Source organism: Ochlerotatus camptorhynchus, unplaced genomic scaffold (assembly GCF_037179485.1).
Source record: "Ochlerotatus camptorhynchus isolate MF236.1 unplaced genomic scaffold, CSIRO-AGI_Acam_v1.1 ptg000112l, whole genome shotgun sequence".
Classification (NCBI taxonomy): Eukaryota; Metazoa; Arthropoda; class Insecta; order Diptera; family Culicidae; genus Ochlerotatus; species Ochlerotatus camptorhynchus.
In genome coordinates, this window is record NW_027040602.1 from 1,716,836 (window position 1) to 1,739,265 (window position 22,430).

The 22,430-nt window shown below is 41.4% G+C and overlaps 3 protein-coding genes across 3 annotated transcripts; 1 reads left to right on the plus strand and 2 right to left on the minus strand.

Moving 5' to 3' along the window:
* Positions 1-386: 386 nt before the first annotated feature.
* Positions 387-1,083, minus strand: LOC135699563 (general odorant-binding protein 66-like). The gene is made up of 3 exons (XM_065219836.1): positions 988-1,083; positions 806-928; positions 387-743 (listed from the first exon to the last, which is right to left on the minus strand). Exons 1-3 carry the CDS (start codon positions 1,081-1,083, stop codon positions 387-389), a joined length of 576 nt encoding a protein of 191 aa, XP_065075908.1.
* A 779-nt stretch (positions 1,084-1,862) lies between these two features.
* On the plus strand, positions 1,863-21,007 carry LOC135699535 (protein THEM6). Its single transcript, XM_065219814.1, has 3 exons — positions 1,863-2,657; positions 20,177-20,391; positions 20,492-21,007. The coding sequence occupies exons 1-3, from the start codon at positions 2,504-2,506 to the stop codon at positions 20,822-20,824; spliced, it is 702 nt and encodes a 233-aa protein (XP_065075886.1). The 5' UTR covers positions 1,863-2,503; the 3' UTR covers positions 20,825-21,007.
* Positions 21,008-21,120: 113 nt separating this feature from the next.
* Positions 21,121-22,010, minus strand: LOC135699536 (uncharacterized). The gene is made up of 3 exons (XM_065219815.1): positions 21,728-22,010; positions 21,375-21,656; positions 21,121-21,306 (listed from the first exon to the last, which is right to left on the minus strand). Exons 1-3 carry the CDS (start codon positions 21,953-21,955, stop codon positions 21,172-21,174), a joined length of 645 nt encoding a protein of 214 aa, XP_065075887.1. The 5' UTR covers positions 21,956-22,010; the 3' UTR covers positions 21,121-21,171.
* Positions 22,011-22,430: the final 420 nt, after the last annotated feature.

The following is a 22,430-nucleotide window of genomic DNA, read 5'->3' on the forward strand; positions in this document are numbered from 1 at the left end:
GCTAAAATAGTTGGCTTTGAAAAAGTTGACTACTCATTCGGCGTCACAGTAGGCCCAGCTACGGAAAATTTCATGTGAAAAAATAAATATAATTTGCAGTAGGCTGCGGTTACGGTCAACCAGAGTCATAATTAAGTGACGGGATGTATTGTATGCTGATATCATTTTCAGAAATATGAACTCAAACGATGATTGCGATCGCTTTGTGGATAACGGCAAAAGGTAATTTAATTAGATTGTCTCCGGATAGTTGAACTTGAAATGAGGTAGCATCGCGTGACGAATTGCTGGTTTCAGTTTCAATTTGCAATCCCTAAACCATTTATTCTACATAGGTACATATGTGCTTATTGTGAGGTACAGCAGCGACTCTGTTGACTAAACATCTAATTCAAAGGGCACTTTTCGTGATACGCTTTCAACTGATCACAATCCGATCCAGTTTTAAATAGATCGGACGGGCATTTGGTGAACAGTTTCATGCTCATGCAACGAAGGATGCTCCCGGAAATGGGATGACAAATCTTTTCCCCTTTGTAACTAGGTTTCAATTTGGCACCTGCCTCGATTTCCGCCATGTTGTCGTCGGCCTGTTGGAAGCATTCCTCCAGCGTAGCGCTTACGATCGGTTGCCATTCTGGTTTGCCCTTTACCGGTGTTAAGAAAAGTTTCCGAGCCTTCTCGCGGTTGATTAACCCATTCGAGAGTAGTTTAGTAGCGTTCATTGCGCACTCAGCCACGCACTGGAATAGTTTTCAAAATTTGTAATTTACTAGCTGGGACTAAATTACGGACATTGGCTTACACATCCTCGTGGAATTCCGTCTATTTTCGATTGCCGTTTTGTTTGTTCGCCCCATTTCTGGAAGCAATTCATCATTATCGGCGGGTCAATCACAGAAGGCGTATCGCAACATTCCGAAGGGTTCTGGCGAAATTTAAAATCACTAGATTGATCACAGCATGCTTTGTATATCAGAGGTTTACCTTTTCAACAGGAGGTCCTTCGGAACACGGCTTTTTAGCGAAGCAAATCCTTCCACAGAAGCATAATGTTATGCAATAAATCAGCAATAGGTTCATTTAGTCTGTGTTGCACTTATTGATACGAAAAATAACATTGCAGATTTGATCAAAATCGACAGAGATTTTATAGGAATTGGTTAAACCTAAAGGGGAAATGATGGGAGGAGATGAGCAATCAGCTTGTCGGAAGCTGTCAAGATACATGATTTATCAATCAGCGGTCTATCAAACAAAACTAAGGGTGTTTTGAATACTTGAGAACATTATTTCGCTAGGGCGTCACGAGCAGGATACCTTAAATTGGTATGTCGGACAAAGATTTGTTATTTAGAATTGCATGCAATTTTCTGGTATTCTGCTTTGGTATTTTACCCTTTATGTCAGGCTGATCAACACTAAATTTTGGTGTTCAAAATTAGGTATTCATAAGTTATTTTCTCCCGCTCGGCCTAGTTTGACTAGTAATCAGGGGCTAGCCAAAAACCACGTAGACAGTTTTGCTTTATTGCGTATATGTACAACCATCCATCCATGTCTGCGTGATTTATGGACGACCCCTTTGCAAATCGATCGTTTCAATGTTTTCGTTCTGACAAAAAAAAAACTCGTTTAGTTCTCAATTGCAGATGCATTATTCATTTCTAGTACCTTTTCAATACCATGCATCCAAGAAGGCTGTTTTACCTTTCGTTGGTATCGGGAGTCCTGAGCGACGGACGGCGTGCATCTCGGAGAAGCAAAAAGTCGGCGCATGCGAACATGGTACCAAAACATTCCACTGGAAATGTAACTAGCACATGCTTTTCCCTCTTCCAAGAGTTAGTGAGTGAAGAAAGCCAAACTGTCACACACCGCTGATTGCATCCGAACAGTAGCCGCTCTGTTCTATCAGTAAATTTTGCAGTTTTCGCGGCGGTGCACAACTTTCCAATTTTTCCTGAGCCTTTTCTTTTCGCCTCCCAAGTTTGTCGCAGTGCACTTGGATTCGTTGCACACGGTCACTGCAATGGTTTCCATAGGGAATTAGTGCGTGCAAAATTCTCGCAGCTTGCTAATTGCGTCGAACAAGGAGGCAAATAAAACATGGCCAACCAAGTCAAGTGCAAAGCCAAGGTTCGGCAAAAGTAAAGCAGCAGAGAAAAAGTAGGTGGTAATGCGGAAAGCGAGCCTTTCCGAAACAGCTGATTTTTCTACACTCGCCGCGGAATCGACTCGTCCATCATCAGAGTAAAAAAGTTATACAAACTTCGGAAATCTTAATCATGTAATGTCGCTGGCAGTCGTAGCTGGTAGAAGGTTCCCCTTTTGTGGATTCTCCTGGATCATCGATTTTCGGTTCCGGAGGTGGTAGTGATTACTTAATTCCCTGGAAGGTGGTTTCATACGCTTTGCGGTAGGAAAAGGTGAAAAATCAATTTTTCATGTTAATTTTTCGCCCTGTTCTACGGAGGAAAGAGTGGAAATAGGGCCCGAAGAAATGTTGTGCACCGTGTTTGGAATCGTGCTAGGAGTGCTTGTGGCTCTGTATGCCCTGTTTGAGTTGCATTATTTTCTGAGGATGTGCATTTGTGTGATTGCGGCCCGGTACGTAAAGAAACGGATACATATTCTGGAGACGACCACTGTCACTGGTGAGTTCGAGGGTTTAGTGTTTTTAAAGGAGGACTATATCTGAACGGACCTTGACCTTGATGTTGCTTTAAAATGCGGTTATGTATATGTTTTAGTGTGGAAGAGGCGTCCGTTCGCACATTTTTTTTAGCATTGTAGTTTATGTCAATCGCTTTGTTGAGGGATTAGCAAATTGTCATATCAGTGCCAACATTTCGAAAGGGCGTAGTTGCATTTCTAAACAATGGCTTTAGCCGTCGATTTCTCGCTCACTCATGAAAATTAATTACACATTCCTCTACAACATTCCTCTACCAGCTACCAGCTAGCATTGTTAATTTGGAGGAGTGAGCTTTTATTTGCGAGAAATCAACGGCTAAAGCTATTGTTTACAAAAGCAATTACGCCCCTTTGAAATGTTGGCACTGATATATACATTTGACGGCTGTAGCCTACTATGATGACAACAATGCTTTTGAAGTCCGTTAACATTTTTAGAATGTGAGGAGTTTTCCGGTAATTGATTTAAACTTTTATTTTTTATTTTGTGCTCTTTGTGAATTTAATGTTGTCGGGTTTCTGGTTTTTGGGGAATTGTTTTTAATTAAAACTTTTGTTTTTTTGTTCATCACTGCTTGCCCGATGTTTAACTATCTTTAGTAACATCGTGAAGTTTTTGGGAAATGCAATAATCAGAAACTACCATTCGAACAATTAGCGTCGTTAACCGTTAATAAGTATGTTAGTGAATTTAACGCGTTAACGATCTGCAAATGACAGCGTCACTTTTTAACTTGGTGAGAGCGTTTCTATTTTTTTAATTGATGACATTATTCGTAAGAGACCGTGCACTTTGTACTTTGCAGCTCCGTCTTAGTAAAATCTTACGTTGAACATTAGCATGTTCTGTATTCTACATGATTACGCACAATATTTCTGAGATTTTCACCCTCCCTTCTAAGAAAACGTTAGAAAATGTCCCTTTAAAATCCTAACGTAATGGTAATGCATGGTCCCTAATCATGAAACGAATATCCGCTCCAAATAATTTTCTCATAAAACAAATTTCAAGATTTTTTAATTTTTTTCAAGTTTCTGAATTTTTACTCTTAGATTGTAGCAATCATCCAAATCCTAGAATTTAATTACTTGTTGTTGACTTAGGCCACGAAATCTTATCAAAGTTTCTGAAAATTTAAACTGTGCTGACACACTGAATCATAGCATAGCAATGCACAGCAAAAATAATTTTAATATCCCATCACAAAATTATCATTACTACAGTGCATGAACTGACATTACGCTGCTTTTATTGCATTTTTTTTATTTTTGTGGCCATTAAAATTACATGACATTTTCTATATGATTGAAGTGCATTCTCTTGGATGTAATATTAAAATTTATTTTTTGCTGTGTGCTTATGAACGGTATTGGCTTCAAAAGGCCATTCTGTTGAATTTTGGGCAAAGAAAAATAGGACGTTGGAATTATTTTAGAAATTTTGAACTTTCATTAATTAAGATCACGAACAGATTTCGGACTAAGATAAATCTTAATATGATAAAGATAAAGAATATGGTACTGGTACTTACTTTCACACATTCTTAAACACGATAAGCAAGATATTTTTTGAAATCAGAGACCTTGAAGACAATGATAATCCAAGGTTGGAGAAATTTCCATAACTCTGAAACGACAATAAAGACGTAGACGTAGGATTTTGCAAAAATTTTACGATCTCTGATTTAAAAATAAACATAATAGTTATTGACACATTATAGCGTTAGCGTTAGTGTTAGCGTTAGCGTTGTTATGATATACTTCGTAGATTGGATACTAACGACACTCACGTCTCTTCTGAAATTCTCAGTTAGACTACTTTCAGGAATAATGCTGGGGAGTAAACATTGGTTCCAATCTAAACAAGAGTAACAGAAGCATAACTGTCGCTATTCCCGGCCACGCCCATCTTTACCATAACTAGTTATAGGGAAGGAAATGTTGATGTAGTACTTACTTAATGAGAGGCCACCGACTTAGCGACACCCTCATAAGTGCTACGGAGTTGGAGGGTTGGGTAGGGTATTCGGTTAGGATTCATCTCAAGTTGGTGATGCAACCAAAAGTATTGTTTATTTGTTGTTTATTTAATCTCTCGATAGCCGGCTATCGAAAGAACATATTCATTTTGTTTAGTGATCATGAATTTTAAGAGTCATGACGGAGAGCTTGGGGTTACACCCATGATTTTCTGCTCAGTAAGCAAAAACGATCCCTCCAGGGTCATCGAGTATCTCAGAACCATAACGCTTCGCGACAATACAGGACTACGTTTTCGCTTGATATGCAAATAGTTTCCGAGGTTAATGTTCAATATCAAATATACAAATGATGGTGGCGATTTATTGTGCTGTGGAAGAGCTTGGGGTTAAATCCATTATTTTCTGCACAGTAAGCAAAATGGATCCCTCCAGGGTCATCGAGCATCTCATAATCCACAGCGCTTCGCGTTATAGTAAGAATACATGGATGAACTATCTATTATTGAATAACTATTATTTACGATACATGAAAGAAATAAAATATAAACTACAAACAAAACGTGACTACTAAAATCTCAAAAAGATATTCTTACAAATATATTTCACGCAACCAGGAATCTCAAAACCATTAGACGCTATAATGATACTCTGCACATGTTAGACAAAAGAAGAGGCCAAAAAGCAAGCGTCCGACACACAAAACCCGCAAAATCCACTTGCAGTCACAATCAACGATTCTACGAATCGCGAGCGCTCACGAATCATAAAACCGCCGACTGCGGCACTCTGAAATCGAAATTGACAGGCTCTATGGGTCAAACACCCGCCCTCCAATCTCCTTTCGCATCCAACAACACAAATCTCCATTACAACATCTAACGAATTCAAAACTCCGAAAATCTGCCTATCTTTCTATTGGACCTGTGGACATGCGTTAGCTCGACAAATTACAGCATGAACGTGGCTCTTTGAAAAGATGTCCAAGACAAAATAGTAGAAAACTGATAGATGGTATCGAAACAAGTAAACAAATAAACTGGAACGAACTCACCAAATGAACGATGGTTTGCACGTGAAGCCAATACTTGAAAGACTGTTGCATCTCTTAATTCTAGCTAAACATTTCATAACATTCCTTCGGATCTTCAGATAAGCTCTTGCATCTGCTTCTAATCAGAATCATCGATTATGATAAACGAAAACACTTTGGAATGCATTTCCAACTGATCACTTTCACTTTCTTGCACTAAAATTAGAAAACGCCAAGAAAAAATAAAACCGTAAATTTGACACTCGGAAATTTTTCGCGTCCGTACAGAAGCAGAGCACACTTCGATCTCTCAATAATTATTGACACATTATAAAGGCATTAAGACTTGAAGAAAGAACATTCATTCGTGGCTTAATGAAATGGATTCCAATGAGAATTTCTAAAGAATTTTTAGACGCTCAGAAAGGGAATTCTAGGGATAAATCTAAATTAATTCTGATCAGTGCTCAAAGGCAGGTATAAGGAGATCTTCTTGAAAAAGAAAAATAAAGATTGCCAGCAAACATTGTAGTTAATATCTAAGGAGAATTCTAAGAGACCTTCAAAATAATTAGGGAGTTCTGACAAAAATCCCTACATAATCTTGAAGAGAATTCTAGGGCCAAAATTCCACAGGAGTTTGAAGCAATATGCACTTAGGAAATGCTAAGGAAAATTGAGTGGAGGAGGGTGGTCGGTATTACCCATTTTTTGTGAAAACCGGTATTTCGGTATTGGCGAAGTCAATACCGGTAAAATACCGGTATAGGTAATTTTTTCGGAGTTAATAAAAATTTGATTCTCTAGTAAAAAACGCATTTATTATTCAAATTTAAACTTAGCAATTACTGCTGCTTATCAAAGTAAAACTTCAACAGGCATAGCATACTAAGCGATTCGTCTCCCCACAACGGATTTTATTTGGAATATTTCCGGCAACCGAAAACGCTCTCTCTGCTTCAACTGATGTTGGACGAATGGTTCCAAGCGCGCCAAACAGCTTAGTCAGGTGTATTCCTTTCAATCTTTCGGATTCATATTGTGAAAATTCATTTTTAATAGCCTTCAAAGATCCTGGAGTCGATGTTGAGTTAATTGTCGGTGGAACGAGTGCTTTGCTGGAGCCTCTTTTCGAGTTGCTCCTTCACCGTTAAACCAGAGCACTCTTCCACGGCGTCATCCTTTTCATAATCATGCAAAGGTAGATCCCCTTCTGCATTATCCATCCCGCCATTTGTAGTCAGTCGCTTCAAGATTTCATCAGCTTGCCTTATCAAGTTGGTTTTGTAAAATATTCCGAAATGATTACTCACTGATCCTTTCACGGCGGGGTTGTTTAAACAAGCGTAAAGATCAGCGTATTCTGAACGTCTTTCCTGGATCCGTTCCTTAAGAGCGTCGAATAGTTTGATGGCGATATCCGAGCTTTGGGAGTACAATTGCTCCAACATGAATTGAAGCGCCAGTGAACAATACTTACGACAAAGATGCTCTACAGCGTCTTGAACAGGTTCTAGAGCTTGAACAATTTCGCTTACCATTTCAAACTCTTCATCGTTGAAGTTGTATTTTGCGTGGCCCTTCAAATCAATAAGAGCTTTTTGAATGGGCCGCTTCAAATCATTAAATCTCTTGAGCATTGTAAGCAAACTGTCCCAACGGGTTTTACAGTCTGCTACCAAGGTTAGTTCTTTTCCGAATTCGGAACGAACATATTTTTGAAGCAAATCATTTTTCACAGGCGACCTTCGGAAAATCTTACAAACAGTGCGAACCTTCTTGATAATTGCAGATAATAACGGCTTGAAGATAGGTGGCACGCACTCTCCTTTCTCAGTTTCGAGCCAATCAACTTCCGAATCGTCACCATCTGAGTCATCATCTGAGCCTGAAAATAAATTCAGGTTAATAAAATAATATTAAAACAAGATAACTGATAGTTACCGTCACTTTTTAAAACGAATTCAGCATCTGGAGCTTCCTTCTGATACAGAACGCTTGTGACCGCCAAATGTATACCGTGTGCAAGGCAAACTTGATGAATAGTAGTTAGTAGCCTTCCTACCTTTAACATTAGAAATGGTCCGTCTGTTGTCACTGCCATTACGTCATCCGAAAGCGATAGATTGAATTTCTGTAGATGTTGCTCCAGTGAGGACACACAGTTTTCAGCATTCATCGATCCGACAATTCGCTTGAGCCCAAGATTCCAAGTTTGTTTGCAGCCGTTAACATTTATATTCATATACCGGCGATTTCAGTTGGATGTCCACTCGTCAAAGGTAAGGCTGAGCATTTGGTGTTCCTTTTTAATTTTCTCGAACTGCTTACGATACTCTCCCACCACAAACTCGTGATACTTCACTTTTTGCCTAACACCGTCATGAGTTTTCGGGATTCCGCTAAAGCCACGAGCGAGCAAACCCTGACGAATATCTTCGGACTTGGAGATGGTTCTATACGAATTACTGTCCTTAGCAGCCATTCGAGCCAGAACTGCTTCAAGCGGCGACACATTTGAAAATACTGGATAGTGTTTGATTTTTTTAGGTTCGATGATGATGTTGAAGGCTGGTCACTGGTAGTTTCTGGAGAAGCAGCACTTTTAAGATGCGTTTTCATTCCTCTCGTGCTCGAATCCGCATCGTGCATTTAATCACTTTTGAGCATTTCACGCATTTGGCTACGCCACGATTATGTTTTCCGCGCAGGAAATAGAAGCACACCAATGCTCGGACACGCCAGGTTTTACGCTTTCTTCGAATTCCATCTGAAACCACTTTTCCACCAGGAATTGCAATTACAGCTACTAGAAACAAACTGAGAATTCGATAAGAATAAACAACGTTCATTCACGCGGTAAAAATTCACTGATTCATTCATATTTTGGTATGATGCGAAGGATGCAAAGCAAATGAAGCGAAACAACTGTCTCTTTTTTCTACAGGGCTGCTGACCATTCATTGTTATGGGGTAATCGTCGTTTATGGTGGCAATTATCCATTTGAATATTAGGTTCCTCCGCTGATGCTGCTCGTTTACCTAATCAAGGATTTTTTGGGTTTCTGCGATACTCTGCTTTGTTTATTGCACTCTTCTATTGTTTTGGGAGTTTTGGGAGAATATTTATAAAATGCGGAGGAAAATGCCAAGTCAATTTTTAAGGTAAATTCCAACGAGACAATAGAGAATTCTTAAGCAATATTTCTGGTTTAATAATGGCCTTCAAATCCATTATTTATAAACCTCTTCCAAACCAAAATTAATACTTGGGTTCCAAGTGAGTTATTACAAAAATATCAAGGAAATACCAGAGAAACTGCCAAGATGAACTTTAAGGAATACCAAGATGATTTTGAAGATATTCTTGAAAAAAATCCAATCCAAGATCCTGGACATGAAAAAAAAATCATGACCTTTTTAACAAAAAGTTCAATAATTTGAGCAATAGCTTTGCTAATGATATTATCTCACAAATTCAGAAAAAATATTAGCAAGTTTAAATTTTTACGTACCATCACGCATGCTAAGAACTTGACATGTATTTCAACTGTCACCTAACAGAACGAATTATGGTAAAAATGAACCAATCAACAGAGAGTGTATAATACTATAATTATTGTGAGCGTATAGATCTAACTATGTCAAAAGATACAGTAAGGAGAACACTAACTGCTAGTGTTGCCAAAGGAGTGAAAATCGCTCGTTTCGGATGTTTATATAACAAACACCAGATTTGCTTTGGGTTAGCTTTTAGCTAGAAGAGTTTTATTTTTAGTTAATTTTAAGGTACAAACTCGTGATTTCACTTACAAATTTTAGTCCTTTCAACGTGTTCGATTCACTCTGTAGCCTGTTGGTTTTTTGTTCGTTTAGGGTAGGTAATTTCATTAGAATCTTAATTTACTTACAATCCAATTCAATAGTATCAACAATTTTGATTATAACTTCTAGCATTAAGTATTAACTTGATATTTAGAATACATCTGACTATATTTGGTGCTATTGTTCACATTTAGCTTTTATCGTTCATTGCCCAGTTTGACAGGTCAACTTAACGTCATCTTCTATACCATTTCGTTACATTCCGTTTCGAAGCGGCGCTGCAGCGCAAGATGTGTGTTGGCTAGGTGAACATTTTCGCGAACATTCCCCGACCCGTATTGCTTGGGACTTCCATCAGCTATACCTCCTTCTGTTACATCCAACACTGCCAGTTTGGTTACTGGCCGCCGGAACACACCACTGCCAGTCTGCACATCAACGCATCGAGCTCTTCCATCCTTCCCTGGATGTGTCTTAAGAACCTTGCCCCGAAGTCAGCTGTTCCGTATAGCTTCATCCATGACGATCACTAAATCTCCCGCTCGCACTGGTTTGACTTCGATGAACCATTTCATGCGGTGGGTGAGGATCCAAACAAGCCTGAACGTGTCCCCAGTTGGTTCTGAGTGTAGCTGCAACGTCCACAGGCTGTTTTGCTGGTTGTACGACGCCACTGGTATTCCCAATTTTCACTGTGCGCTGGAATCCACGTAAAATTGGGTAATTACAGTAGTGTCTTTCAAACACACATACACTCGCAAGTATGAGTTTGTATGTAGTTGAATTTTTCGAACTGATTTCCACCTTAACATCAGAAAGTGGTTGGGAGTGAGAGCTTCCTCATGTTCTGCGCTTACCGGAACATACGTCAATGGCCTGGAGTAGACCATCGCTTCTTCTTCTTCGACCAATATAGTGCCAAAGGATTCCTCGTCCGGTTTCCTGGAGGTGGAAAGAGTGCCTAGACCAACCTTGACGGACCGAACTAAGCGTTCCCACGATCCTCCCATATGAGGGGCTGACGGTGGATTGAACCGCCACGACGTATTCCGGTTGGTGAAGGTGTTGACCAATGAACTGTTGATTTGTGCTATCTCCCGCTTCAAATCGTTGCTTGCGCCCTGAAAGTTCGTGTCCTGATCGAAATAGATCTCTTACGGAGCACCTCTTCGAGCGATAAACCGCCTAACCGCCATTTTGCAGGATTCTGTAGACAATGAGTTTGCTGGATTGCCCGTACCGTCTGGCAAACAAACAGAGCCACCCATCTCTTAGCACTTGCTCTGCCAATCCGGATAAGGAACGGTCCACAATAATCCATACCCACGAAGGTGAACGGTCGAATGTAGGCTGCTAGCCTGCATTCTGGAAGCGATGCCATACGAGGAGGCTGAGGCGTTGCCTTTCGAACGACGCACCACTTGCATGTCTTTGCTACTTTGCGGACAGCATTTCGCAAACTGGAGACATGGAATCTCTGTCTTACCTCGTTCACCACAGTCTCAGAGCTCCCATGAGCGTATTGTCGATGATACCAGTCCAGGATAAGATCAGTAACGTAGTGGTTTTTTGGCAGAATAACTGGAAATCTAGAGGCGTACGTTGCGTAATGAGCGGCACCAATACGCCCATTCATCCGCAGCATTCCTGTTTTGTCCAACATCGGTGACAATTTGCAGAGTGGACTGGTTCTCTCGAGTCTGGTGTTTGCTATATAGACGTCCAAAACTTCGACGAGCGATTTTCACTCCTGTGGCAACAGCTAGGTTTTCATCTCGTTATGTTTAAAACAATTTTTATTTCTTAGATACTTATATATACATTGATTGACAATTTCAAATAAAACGTATGTTTAAAAATAGCATGTAAGGCAACAGCACTTTTGTTAAACGGACTACACTGATTGACGACAAATACTTTACAAAGACTTTCAGCCTAATAATAAACAAATGATGTTCTACGATTTTTGTATTTTTTATAGTACTTTAACTATTTATGTTTATATTACTTCATCCGTGAAGATAATGATTTACATAGTTGAAGATGCTATGAGTCAAATAACAGACTTAAAGTGGTCATTTTTTTACGATAAATGAGGTGATGAAAGTATAGAGTTGATAGTACCGTTAGAATACGGCAGTGTGAAAATTGTATATAGAGAGTATTTAGAAAGCGAGCAAGGACAATTTTGAGGAAGGTACGGGGAGGGTTGATCATCTCTTCACCAAACTCCCCAGTTGGAGAGGGATGGTGAGGGGTGTTGATGTTTTCGGATTTTCCCGGACACTACGTTCTTTGAAAATTCATAACTCATATTCCAAGCATCGTAGAAAGAACGTTGTGTTGTGAAATGATAAGGAAATTGTCTATTAAAAATATAACCTGAAATATGTTTTCCACGAAAATTTTCACAGTGGAAGAAAGCAAGGTTGCAAATACTCATTTCAGCTAAAATAATGTTTTTCGGAATAATAAAACCAAAAGATGGTATGATGACAAGTTTTACTTGTAACTTACAAGAATAGGTTACAAAGTATGCGTTTGAAACATAAAACCTGTAAATTTTGCTTTCTATAAGTCACAATCAGCGATTTGCTGATAGCTGAGTGAGTGAGTGAGTGAGTGTGGGAGTGTGTGGAAAATCGATGATTGTAACTCTCATGAAGTGAAATAAACAGGTTTAATATGTCAAACACATTCTTTGAAACCTCTTCTTGTATCTTACCAAATCAAAATATGATCATAGCATCTAATTATTTCATAATTAAGAAAAGCATTGTTTTAGCTGAAATGAGTATTTGCAACCTTGGAGGAAAGTCGCATGAAAAATCAGTAAAAACAATGTTTTTCTAATGATTTTGTTCATGCTTGATAACTTCTTATCTTTCACTGGTGAATATTTCAGAGTGGTATCTACGATGCTTAGTTCATGAGTTATGAATTTTTAAAATACGAGATGTCCGGAAAAATCCGAACTCTTCAACTGATTTTTTCCATCTCACTGCGTCCTAGCAAGAAGTACGGTCGACTTGTTTCGCGCTCCGTTGTTTTGGAAGTTTTCTCGGTATTCGCTTGATATAAATTATCAGTTTTTTTTCTCACTAAGTGACTCCTGGCATAGTTCCCGGTAAATTGATCGAAAAGTGAGTTTTTTTTAGTAGAAAGTGTCATTTTCGGAACGATTAATCCGTGCTATTGGTAATTCTCAAACCAATTAGGGCATCATCGTTGCGTGGTCACGCATACGCGCTTACGCATACCCGCTCACGTATCATCATCATCATCGAGTGTGAGCACCCGTTTCTACATCTACATCGTTCATCAATCATCGTGCGCCTGTGTGCGCTGAGTGCCGCGCCTCGATCAAGTGCACCACAACGAAGGTCATCCACGCTGCGCGTCGCTTCCCAGCCATCTGTGTAAACGCCTACACGTATAACGCTCGGTGGTAGTAGTATAGGATTATCAGATAAGTTTTTATTTTTTTTCTTGTTTCTTTTACTCCCCCATTAGTTAAATTTTCATTTTGTATTTTTGTGTTTGTAGTGTTTTCTGCGTATTGTGTCTGTGCGTTCAGTGGGAGAGCGTTTTGCGCTCCCACTAGTTGAACAAAATGGATGTTTTGTCAGAAGACGACATGGATGACCATTCATCTCAGAAAAATGATGATGTCATCCATGGTTCGTCGTCTCAGTCTGACAATGGGCAGGCTGAGAAAAGCTCCAGATTGCGGGCCTACCCGAATGACTCGACTGGCCCATGGGTTGTCTATTTTCAGCCCAAAAACAAACCCTTGAATGTTGTTCAGATATCTGATGATCTGACAAAGCGATTCTCTGCCGTGACCGAAATAACGAAGGTTAGGCACAACAAACTTCGTGTGACCGTCGCTAACCTGAAACAGGCCAATGAAATTGCTGTTTCCCAGTTTTTCACACTGGCATATAGGGTGTACATTCCAGCCTCTGATGTGGAGATCGAAGGCGTGGTCACTGAGGCGAGCCTGAACCCCGAGATACTGGAGAAGCAAGCGGTTGGCCGATTCAAGAACCCCTTGCTTCCTCCGGTAAAGATACTGGCCGTTCATAGAATGAAGTCAGTATCGCTCAGCGAGGGTAAAAAGAGTTTTACCCCCACAGACTCGTTTCGGGTGACCTTTTCTGGATCTGCCCTTCCTCAATACATCGAGCTGAGAAAACTTCGTCTTCCTGTGCGGTTGTTTGTACCTCGGGTCATGAACTGCCAGAATTGTAAGCGGTTGGGACATACGGCCTCCCACTGCGGCAACAAGGCACGCTGCTCCACATGCGGGGAGAAGCATGAGGATGGCGCCTGCGCAGCTACTGCACCAAAATGCGTATACTGCAACGGAACTCCTCCTCATGCTCTCTCGTCGTGCCCGGCGTACAAACAGCTCGGGGACAAAATGAAACGCTCCCTTCTGGATTCCGCAGAACTGACTATACCCAGGATTTTCCACCTCTTCCGGGGACATCCAAAACCCCTGATGCCCCAATTTTAAGAACAGAAACCCCTTCTTCATCTGGGTTGTTCTCATTTGATGACATTGTGGGCGGTATTCTCAAATACCTCAACATTTCTGATCCTCTGAAAAGCATTGTCCTCACATTGCTTCCCACTGTGAAATCCTTCTTGAAGCAATTGACTTCAAAATGGCCCCTTCTTGCAGCTATCATCTCCTTCGATGGATAATTTTCCAAACGAGGTCGGGGATTTGATCACTGTTCTACAGTGGAATTGTCGAAGTCTTATTCCGAAATTAAATTCGTTCAAGTATTTAGTCCATAACAATAATTGCGATGCATTTGCCCGCTGTGAAACATGGCTCTCTTCAGAAATTGATCTCCCTTTTTATGATTTTAACATTATTCGATTGGATCGTGAGGATTCACGTGGAGGAGGGGTACTTTTGGGGATCAAAAAGTGCCATTCCTTCTATAGAGTGAATCTTCCCGAATTCCCCGGTATTGAAGTTGTCGCATGTCAGGCTACCATTAAAGGTAAGAGCCTTTGTATTGCTTCTGTATATATTGCTCCTAGAGTCCCTGTTAATCGCAAACAACTTTTCGACATATGTGCGGTACTTCCCGCTCCATGGTTGATCATGGGAGATTTTAACTCCCACGGTACAGGCTGGGGGGAGCTGTACGATGATAACCGTTCTACTTTGATTTATGATCTCTGCGACAACTTCAACATGACAATACTTAACAATGGAGAAGTAACACGTTTGGCTGGTCCATCCTCGAATGGTAGCAGATTAGACCTCACTTTTTGCTCCAATTCACTATCGTTGGATTGCACTTGGCATGTAATCCAGGATCCGCACGGTAGTGATCATCTGCCCATCAAAATTTCGATTGCCAGTGGGTTCGACTCGTCAGAATCCGTTAACGTCGCGTATGATCTAACCCGGAACATCGATTGGACTAAGTTCCAATCCGCAATAGACGATTCAGTATCGTCAGTGAAAGAGCTTCCGCCGTTGGAGGAATATAATTTCCTCTCTAATCTCATCGTCGACAGCGTACTTCAAGCTCAAACACGACCGGTGCCGCGATCGTCAATCCGTAAGAAAACACCATCGCTCTGGTGGGATCAACAATGCACGGAGGTTTACCGTAAAAAGTCCGACGCGTTTAAACTTTTTCGGAAACGCGGAACACGCGGGCATTTCGACGCATACACATCTCTTGAACGCGAACTCAAGAGCCTCATCAAGGCCAAAAAACGGGGTTACTGGCGGCAGTTTGTAGACGGATTGTCGCGCGAAACGTCTATGAATACGCTTTGGAGTACGGCGCGAAGAATGCGTAACCGGTCTACTAACAACGAAAGCGAGGAATGCTCGGATCAATGGATTCTTAAATTCGCGCGAAAAGTGTGTCCGGATTCCGTGCCGTCGCAGTTGATTCCTCGCGAAACCGCGAATTCGGTAGACGAAATCAGTCAGCCTTTTTCAATGGTGGAACTTTCACTCGCTCTCCTTTCGTGTGGCAATTCTGCCCCGGGATCTGATAGAATCAAGTTCAACTTGCTGAAAAACCTCCCAGACGTCGCTAAGAGGCGCATGTTGAACTTGTACAATCAGTTCTTGGAGCTCAATATTGTTCCCGACGATTGGAGACGAGTGAGGGTGATAGCCATTAAAAAGCCTGATAAACCCACGTCGGATCACAATTCGTATCGGCCCATCGCGATGCTGTCGTGTATTTGGAAATTGATGGAGAAAATGATCCTTTTTCGCCTCGACAAATGGGTTGAGACGAACCACCTTCTCCGTAGGGGTAAGGGAACGAACGACTGTCTCGCGTTGCTTTCCTCGGAAATTCAGTTAGCTTTTGCTAAGAAAGAGCAAATGGCTTCTGTGTTCTTGGATATCAAGGGGGCTTTTGATTCAGTATCCGTTGAAGTTCTTTCAGAGAAACTCCACGCTTGTGGATTGTCTCCATTAATGAATAATTTTTTGTACAATTTGCTGTCAGAAAAACATATGAGCTTTTCTCATGGAAACTCTACAGCTTTTCGATTTAGCTACATGGGTCTCCCCCAAGGCTCATGTTTAAGCCCCCTTTTGTACAATTTCTACGTTAGAGAAATTGATGTCTGTCTTAGTGACAATTGCACGTTGAGACAACTTGCAGATGACGGCGTAGTGTCTAAAGGGTGATACGGTCAAAATTTGGTCAATATCAACTTGACGTATTTCTTTCAATTTTGCATTTAAAAAACCTGAACACCCCTCATTTTGAAGGTGTGTGTGTGTAGAATGTTGCTCCTATTTTGATTTTGGAATTCACTATTCAGTTGTCAAAATGCCGTCCAAGCAAGAAGAGCAGCGTATCAAAATTTTGCTCGCGCATCGCGAAAATCCGAGCTACTCGCACGCAAATTTAACAAAATCGCTAAAAGTTGCCAAATCAACCGTTACAAATGTAATTAAAGTGTTTGGGGAACGTTTGCCGACAGCCAGGAAGTCTGGATCGGGGGGAAATCGAAAACCGGAAGCCGCTGAGACGACAAAGAGAGTTGCCGGTAGTTTCAAGCGAAACCCTAACCTCTCTCACCAAGATGCCGCAAATAAGCTGGGTGTATCGTCTACAACCGTGCATCGAGCCAAAAAACGAGCCGGACTATCGACTTACAAGAAGGTAGTGACTCCAAATCGCGATGATAAACAAAATACGACGGCCAAAGCGCGATCCCGGAGGCTGTACACGACGATGCTGACAAAGTTTGACTGCGTGGTAATGGACGACGAAACCTACGTCAAAGCCGACTACAAGCAGCTTCCGGGACAGGAGTTTTATACGGCAAAAGGAAGGGGAAAGGTAGCAGATGTTTTCAAGCACATGAAACTGTCAAAGTTCGCAAAGAAATATCTAGTTTGGCAAGCCATCTGTACCTGTGGCTTGAAAAGCAGCATTTTCATAGCTTCCGGGACTGTCAACCAAGAAATTTACGTGAAAGAGTGTTTGAATAAACGTCTGCTGCCTTTCCTGAAGAAACACGGTTGTTCCGTACTGTTTTGGCCGGATTTGGCATCTTGCCATTACGGTAAAAAGGCCATGGAGTGGTACGCGGCCAACAACGTGCAGGTGGTTCCCAAGGACAAGAACCCTCCCAACATGCCAGAGCTCCGCCCAATTGAGAAATACTGGGCTATTGTCAAGCGGAACCTAAAGAAGACCAAAAAACTGCTAAGGGCGAGCAGCAGTTCAAGGCAAACTGGCTTTCTGCGGCGAAGAAGGTGGACAAGGTGGCTGTACAAAATCTGATGGCAGGGGTCAAGCGTAAGGCCCGGCAATTCGGATTTGGAAAAGCGGAAGCCTAACTGAATATTTTTCCTGAATTTTATACTAATTGAACTTGAAAAAGAAATTTAATTTGATTTTTTAAATAAACGATTTCACCGATTTACACGCGTTTTCCCTTGACCAAATTTTGACCGTATCACCCTTTATCACAGGGCCCAAAGGGGTCGACCTGCAAGGACCCTTACAGGATACCTTGGACAATTTGTCTACTTGGGCTATTCAGCTAGGTATCGAATTCTCCACGGAGAAAACTGAGTTGGTCGTTTTTTCTAGGAAGCATAGCCCAGCACAACCGAAGCTTCAACTTTTGGGTAAACCGATCACTCATTCCATGTCTTTTAAATATCTCGGGGTCTGGTTCGATTCCAAATGCACCTGGAGATCTCACATTGAGTATCTGAGACGAAAATGCCAACTAAGGATCAATTTTCTTCGATCAATTACCGGAACGTGGTGGGGAGCCCATCCACAAGATCTTCTGACGTTGTACCGGACAACGATTTTATCGGTTCTAGAATATGGTAGTTTTTGTTTCCAGTCGGCAGCTAAAACGCACATCATCAAGCTGGAACGGATCCAGTATCGTTGTCTTCGTATCGCGTTAGAATGCATGCACTCAACTCATACTATGAGTCTCGAAGTGCTGGCGGGCATGTTGCCACTATCCGTCCGTTTTTCAGAGTTATCTCTGAGGCTCCTCACCCGTTGCGAAGTAATGAACCCACTGGTGATCGAAAACTTTGAGAAGCTTCTGGAGCTAAATCCTCAAACATGTTTTATGACATTGTACTACCTATATTTAACACAGGATGTCAGCCCTTCAAGAAATATTCCCAATCGTGTAGTCTTCTCCGATTTCGGCAATTCAGTGAATTTCGATTTATCTATGACGCAGGAAATCCGCGGAATTCCAGAGCATCATCGTCCTATGATTGCTCCGTCATTATACGCTGCAAAGTTTGGCCATGTTGATTCTGCAAGAACGTTTTTCACAGATGGATCTCTAATAGAGGAGTCCGCTGGTTTTGGTGTATTTAATGAATTTCATAGCGCCTCTCGAAAACTTGAAGCTCCTTGTTCTGTGTATGTGGCTGAACTGGCAGCAATTCACTACACTTTGGAAACTATTGCTTCACTTCTTCCGCACCACTACTTTATTTTTACGGATAGTCTCAGTTCTGTCGAGGCTATCCGTTCCATTAGGCCGGTAAAGCACTTCTCGTAATTTCTCTTGAAAATACGAGAACTGCTTAGTGATTTATCCGTGCGCTTTTTCATCATCACCTTTGCGTGGGTCCCTTCGCATTGCTCAATTTTGGGCAATGAGAAGGCGGATTCACTTGCGAAGGTGGGCGCTATGGAAGGCGACATTTATGATCGACAGATCGCCTATAGTGAATTTTTCTCTATTTATCGTCAGCAGTCGCTCGTTAGCTGGCAACATCAATGGAGTGAAGGGAGCTTGGGACGATGGCTACATTCAATTATCCCTAAGGTGTCGAAGTTTGCATGGTTCAAAGGGTTGGACTTGAGTCGAGACTTCATACGCGTGATGTCTCGTCTCATGTCCAATCACTATTGTCTAAACGCTCACTTGTTCCGTGTGGGGTTGGGAGACAGCAATCTCTGTGAATGTGGACAAGGTTACCAGGACGCTGATCACATCCTTTGGTCTTGTGCGGAGTATCGTGAAGTCAGATCACATTTTTATGATTCCCTTCGGGCTCGAGGTAGACAACCTAATGTTCCAGTTCGGGATATTTTGGCTAGACGCGATCTGGAGTTTATGAAACTCATATATGTTTACTTTAAGGATATTAACCTTAGATTGTAAGTTTGATTAACCGTGTGTTTAGTTTGTATTTTGTACGTGTGGGGTTTTTTTTTTCAATGTTTGTTTTCAAGATGAATAGAAACAATTTCATGCTAAACCACATTTCAAACCTCCTTCTTCCCTTTTCCCATCCAAAAAATTGTAAATCTCCACTAACCTCGAGACAACCGCGAGTACTCGGTCCAGTTCCTTTAACTTTAAATTTAGGACAGTAATAATGTATATCGCAAAGGATAACTTGGATCTGTAAAGTTTATTCGATTGAGCCTGTACAAATAAAGTAATTATAAAAAAAACTGATTTTTTCCGGATAAATTAACCAGCTTGATTTTTTTTCGTTCATATATCATAAAATCTACCTTTGGGAAATATTTCATAAAATTCTGAGATCCTTCGGCCCAAGCCTGTCCGATAATAAAAAAAAACCCCAGCATAAAAAAACTGATTCAAATAGGGATATCATTACAACTCCGCCAGTCCAAGGCTAAAATGCATGAGTATCTGTAGATTTGTTCACCCAGTGTATTCTTATAAAATAGTGCATACCGCAACTGCTGGTGCATCATTTCTGGGGCAAAATCTCAGTTGTCGTGGGTCGTGGTATTCGCTAATTTATTTTCCACAGCGCAACTAAAGAGAACCCTCCATGAGTCGATATCGGAAAGGCTTTCCACTTTTGGAACTATCGACATGTGAAGCAGCAAACCTATAGCAAATTGATTGAAAGTACCATCGCAGTAGCCAGGAAATGCAATTTTTAGCATGACTCCATTAGTCGCTAACGGCTCATAAAATGTCGACTCATGGAGGCCTTCACGACTTAGCGTTTCCCAGTGATTTCCCATTGCTCTATAATAATAGGATACATTAGGCTCAAAGAACGTAGTTTGCTTTTATGAAAGTAGAATCCATGCCACAATGTCAATGAAATATTTAAGGTTAACATTTTCATTCGACTTCTCCTTTTCAGGTCTCTGTCTAACGAACGACATCGATACCCTCCTCTATCACATGAACAATGCCCGCTACGTTCGGGAGGTGGACTTTGCCCGTGTGGACTTCTACGAGCGTACTCTGCTCTATCGGACCATTTGCAGTAAGGGAGGTTCGGTGGTTCAGGGGGCAACGACCATCCGCTACAGGAGATTCATCCGACCCTTCACACGCTTCAGGATCAGCTCCAGGGTGAGAGGCACTGCAAATGCAATCGTCTTTGGATTTTAATTAATTACTACACATTTCGTCCCTTCTCTACACTGACTCGTCTTCTCTTTCGATAACGCAGATTGTTTACTGGGATAATCAATCGATTTTTATGGAGCATCGATTCATCGGAACGTCGGATGGATTCATTCATTGCATAGCTCTGTGTCGCCAGCGGGTCATCGAATGCTCGGTGGAGGATGTCATGGCGACACTGTTAAAGGCCAACGCTACTGCGACCAGCTCGACCGAGTGCTTGGATCGATTGGAAAATGGTGGCACTGGCGGTGGAGGCATCATAGTTGGCAATGGCAGTGAGTACGTCAGCAAGCTGAAACCGGAAATGCCACAGGAGGTTGCCAAGTGGCTGGAGTGGAACGAAATCTCCAGTGCTAGTTTACGGAATGAGTGCTGATTTGATGGGGTGGCTATTGTTGGATGTTGGAATTTTCCTTTAAGGTAACAACAGCGGGATGAGAGGAGCAATTATGCTAATTTGTGCTAATTGTGGGTTGTTGTTTTCTAGGAATTGCGTGTAATTTGGCTGTCCTGCTTTTCCATAGAAAAGCAACGTAGTTGATGGAAAATGGATTCTAAATCGCTCTCCTATTGTTAATTTCTGTTGGAATAAATCCTTCAAATTTTAACTGAATTTCAAAGCTTTAGTTATGTATTTTTATTCGACAAATATTACAAATTTTCTGAGTCCCACCACCATTTGATATTGTATATTGTATACGAATTGATTCCTCGCTTGGTCATCTAGGTACGTTTTCTGAACTTAGGGAACTTCTTTTCTGGGAAAATGGTATAGAAGGGGCAGTTATCCACATTCAAATGCTTCTTGATAGCTGCGCATCCAGCCAAGTTGTCCTTGAAGATTGCACTGGGGCAGCTCTGGAAGAAAATTTAACCATGGGAAAACCCATTTAATGGTGAATATTTAAGAGTAATAATTTAGTTACCTTGTAAACCGACACGTGAACACACTCCATGATGAATCCGGCGGCTGGCGAGCAGATGCGTTCATTCGGGAATTTCTTCTGTAGGGCAGTCATTTCGCTATTGAACTCTCCCTTGCGAGAGTCTGCATCGTCGAGGCACTGCTTGGCGGCTTTCTGAACAATATCAGTCCAGATCGATTTGACGTTCAGCTTTTCCAGGAACGTCTGCAACGCCTTGGCATCGTTGACATTTTGACTGCGGTCAAAGATTCGGGTACTGTTCATCACGCACTCCGACATGCACTTGAAGGTAGGTGGGAGAAGAGAAGATGGTAATTCGTACAACCAAGTTAAATAAAGATCAATTGACTTACATCTGGTTTGATTTCATCTTGCGGATTCTGTGGTGGGGGGAATGCCGTGACACAATTCTTGACGACGTTTTCGCCGAGCAGCTTGGGTGTTTTGCAGCATTCGAATGGATCGACGTTAAAGTTTTTGTTCAGACAGCTAGCCGGAACATCACCGCTGGCGGCGGCATTGACCAGAGTGAGTTGAACTACAGCGAGAAGAACTAAAACGGAGGAGACGGTTGCCTTCATGGTGAGCTTCCGAGTGTTGGCTGGGTGTTGTTAGGAGGGTCACTGCAAACTGATGGATGGTGAAATGTTGATGGAGTACTCAGTATATATAGAACAGAAAAGGGAACAACAGTAATTTAAAATCCATTAATAGTGAAACTAATTGAATTTTGAATTGAACGGAAACGGTAAAGGACCATGCTGGAGAGGTTTTTTTTAATAAGGTAAGTTTCGTGATCGTGTGTTTTACTTTCCGATTGTTAACAACGTTTCAGTGATCAATTACGTGCGATTATCTCCAGGTCATGGGAATATTAGAAACGTCACTTATTTCACATACTTCTGAAAGTAATTGTTGTTTTCAAAGCTTCTTAGAGTTCTGCTGTGATTATGATTTTCCGTCTCTGATGAAATAAATTTTATGTTTGCTAGGAAAAGATATCGATGCCGACGGAGCAGGCTCCAGTTCCAGGAGGATTCTGTCAATTCCGATGGA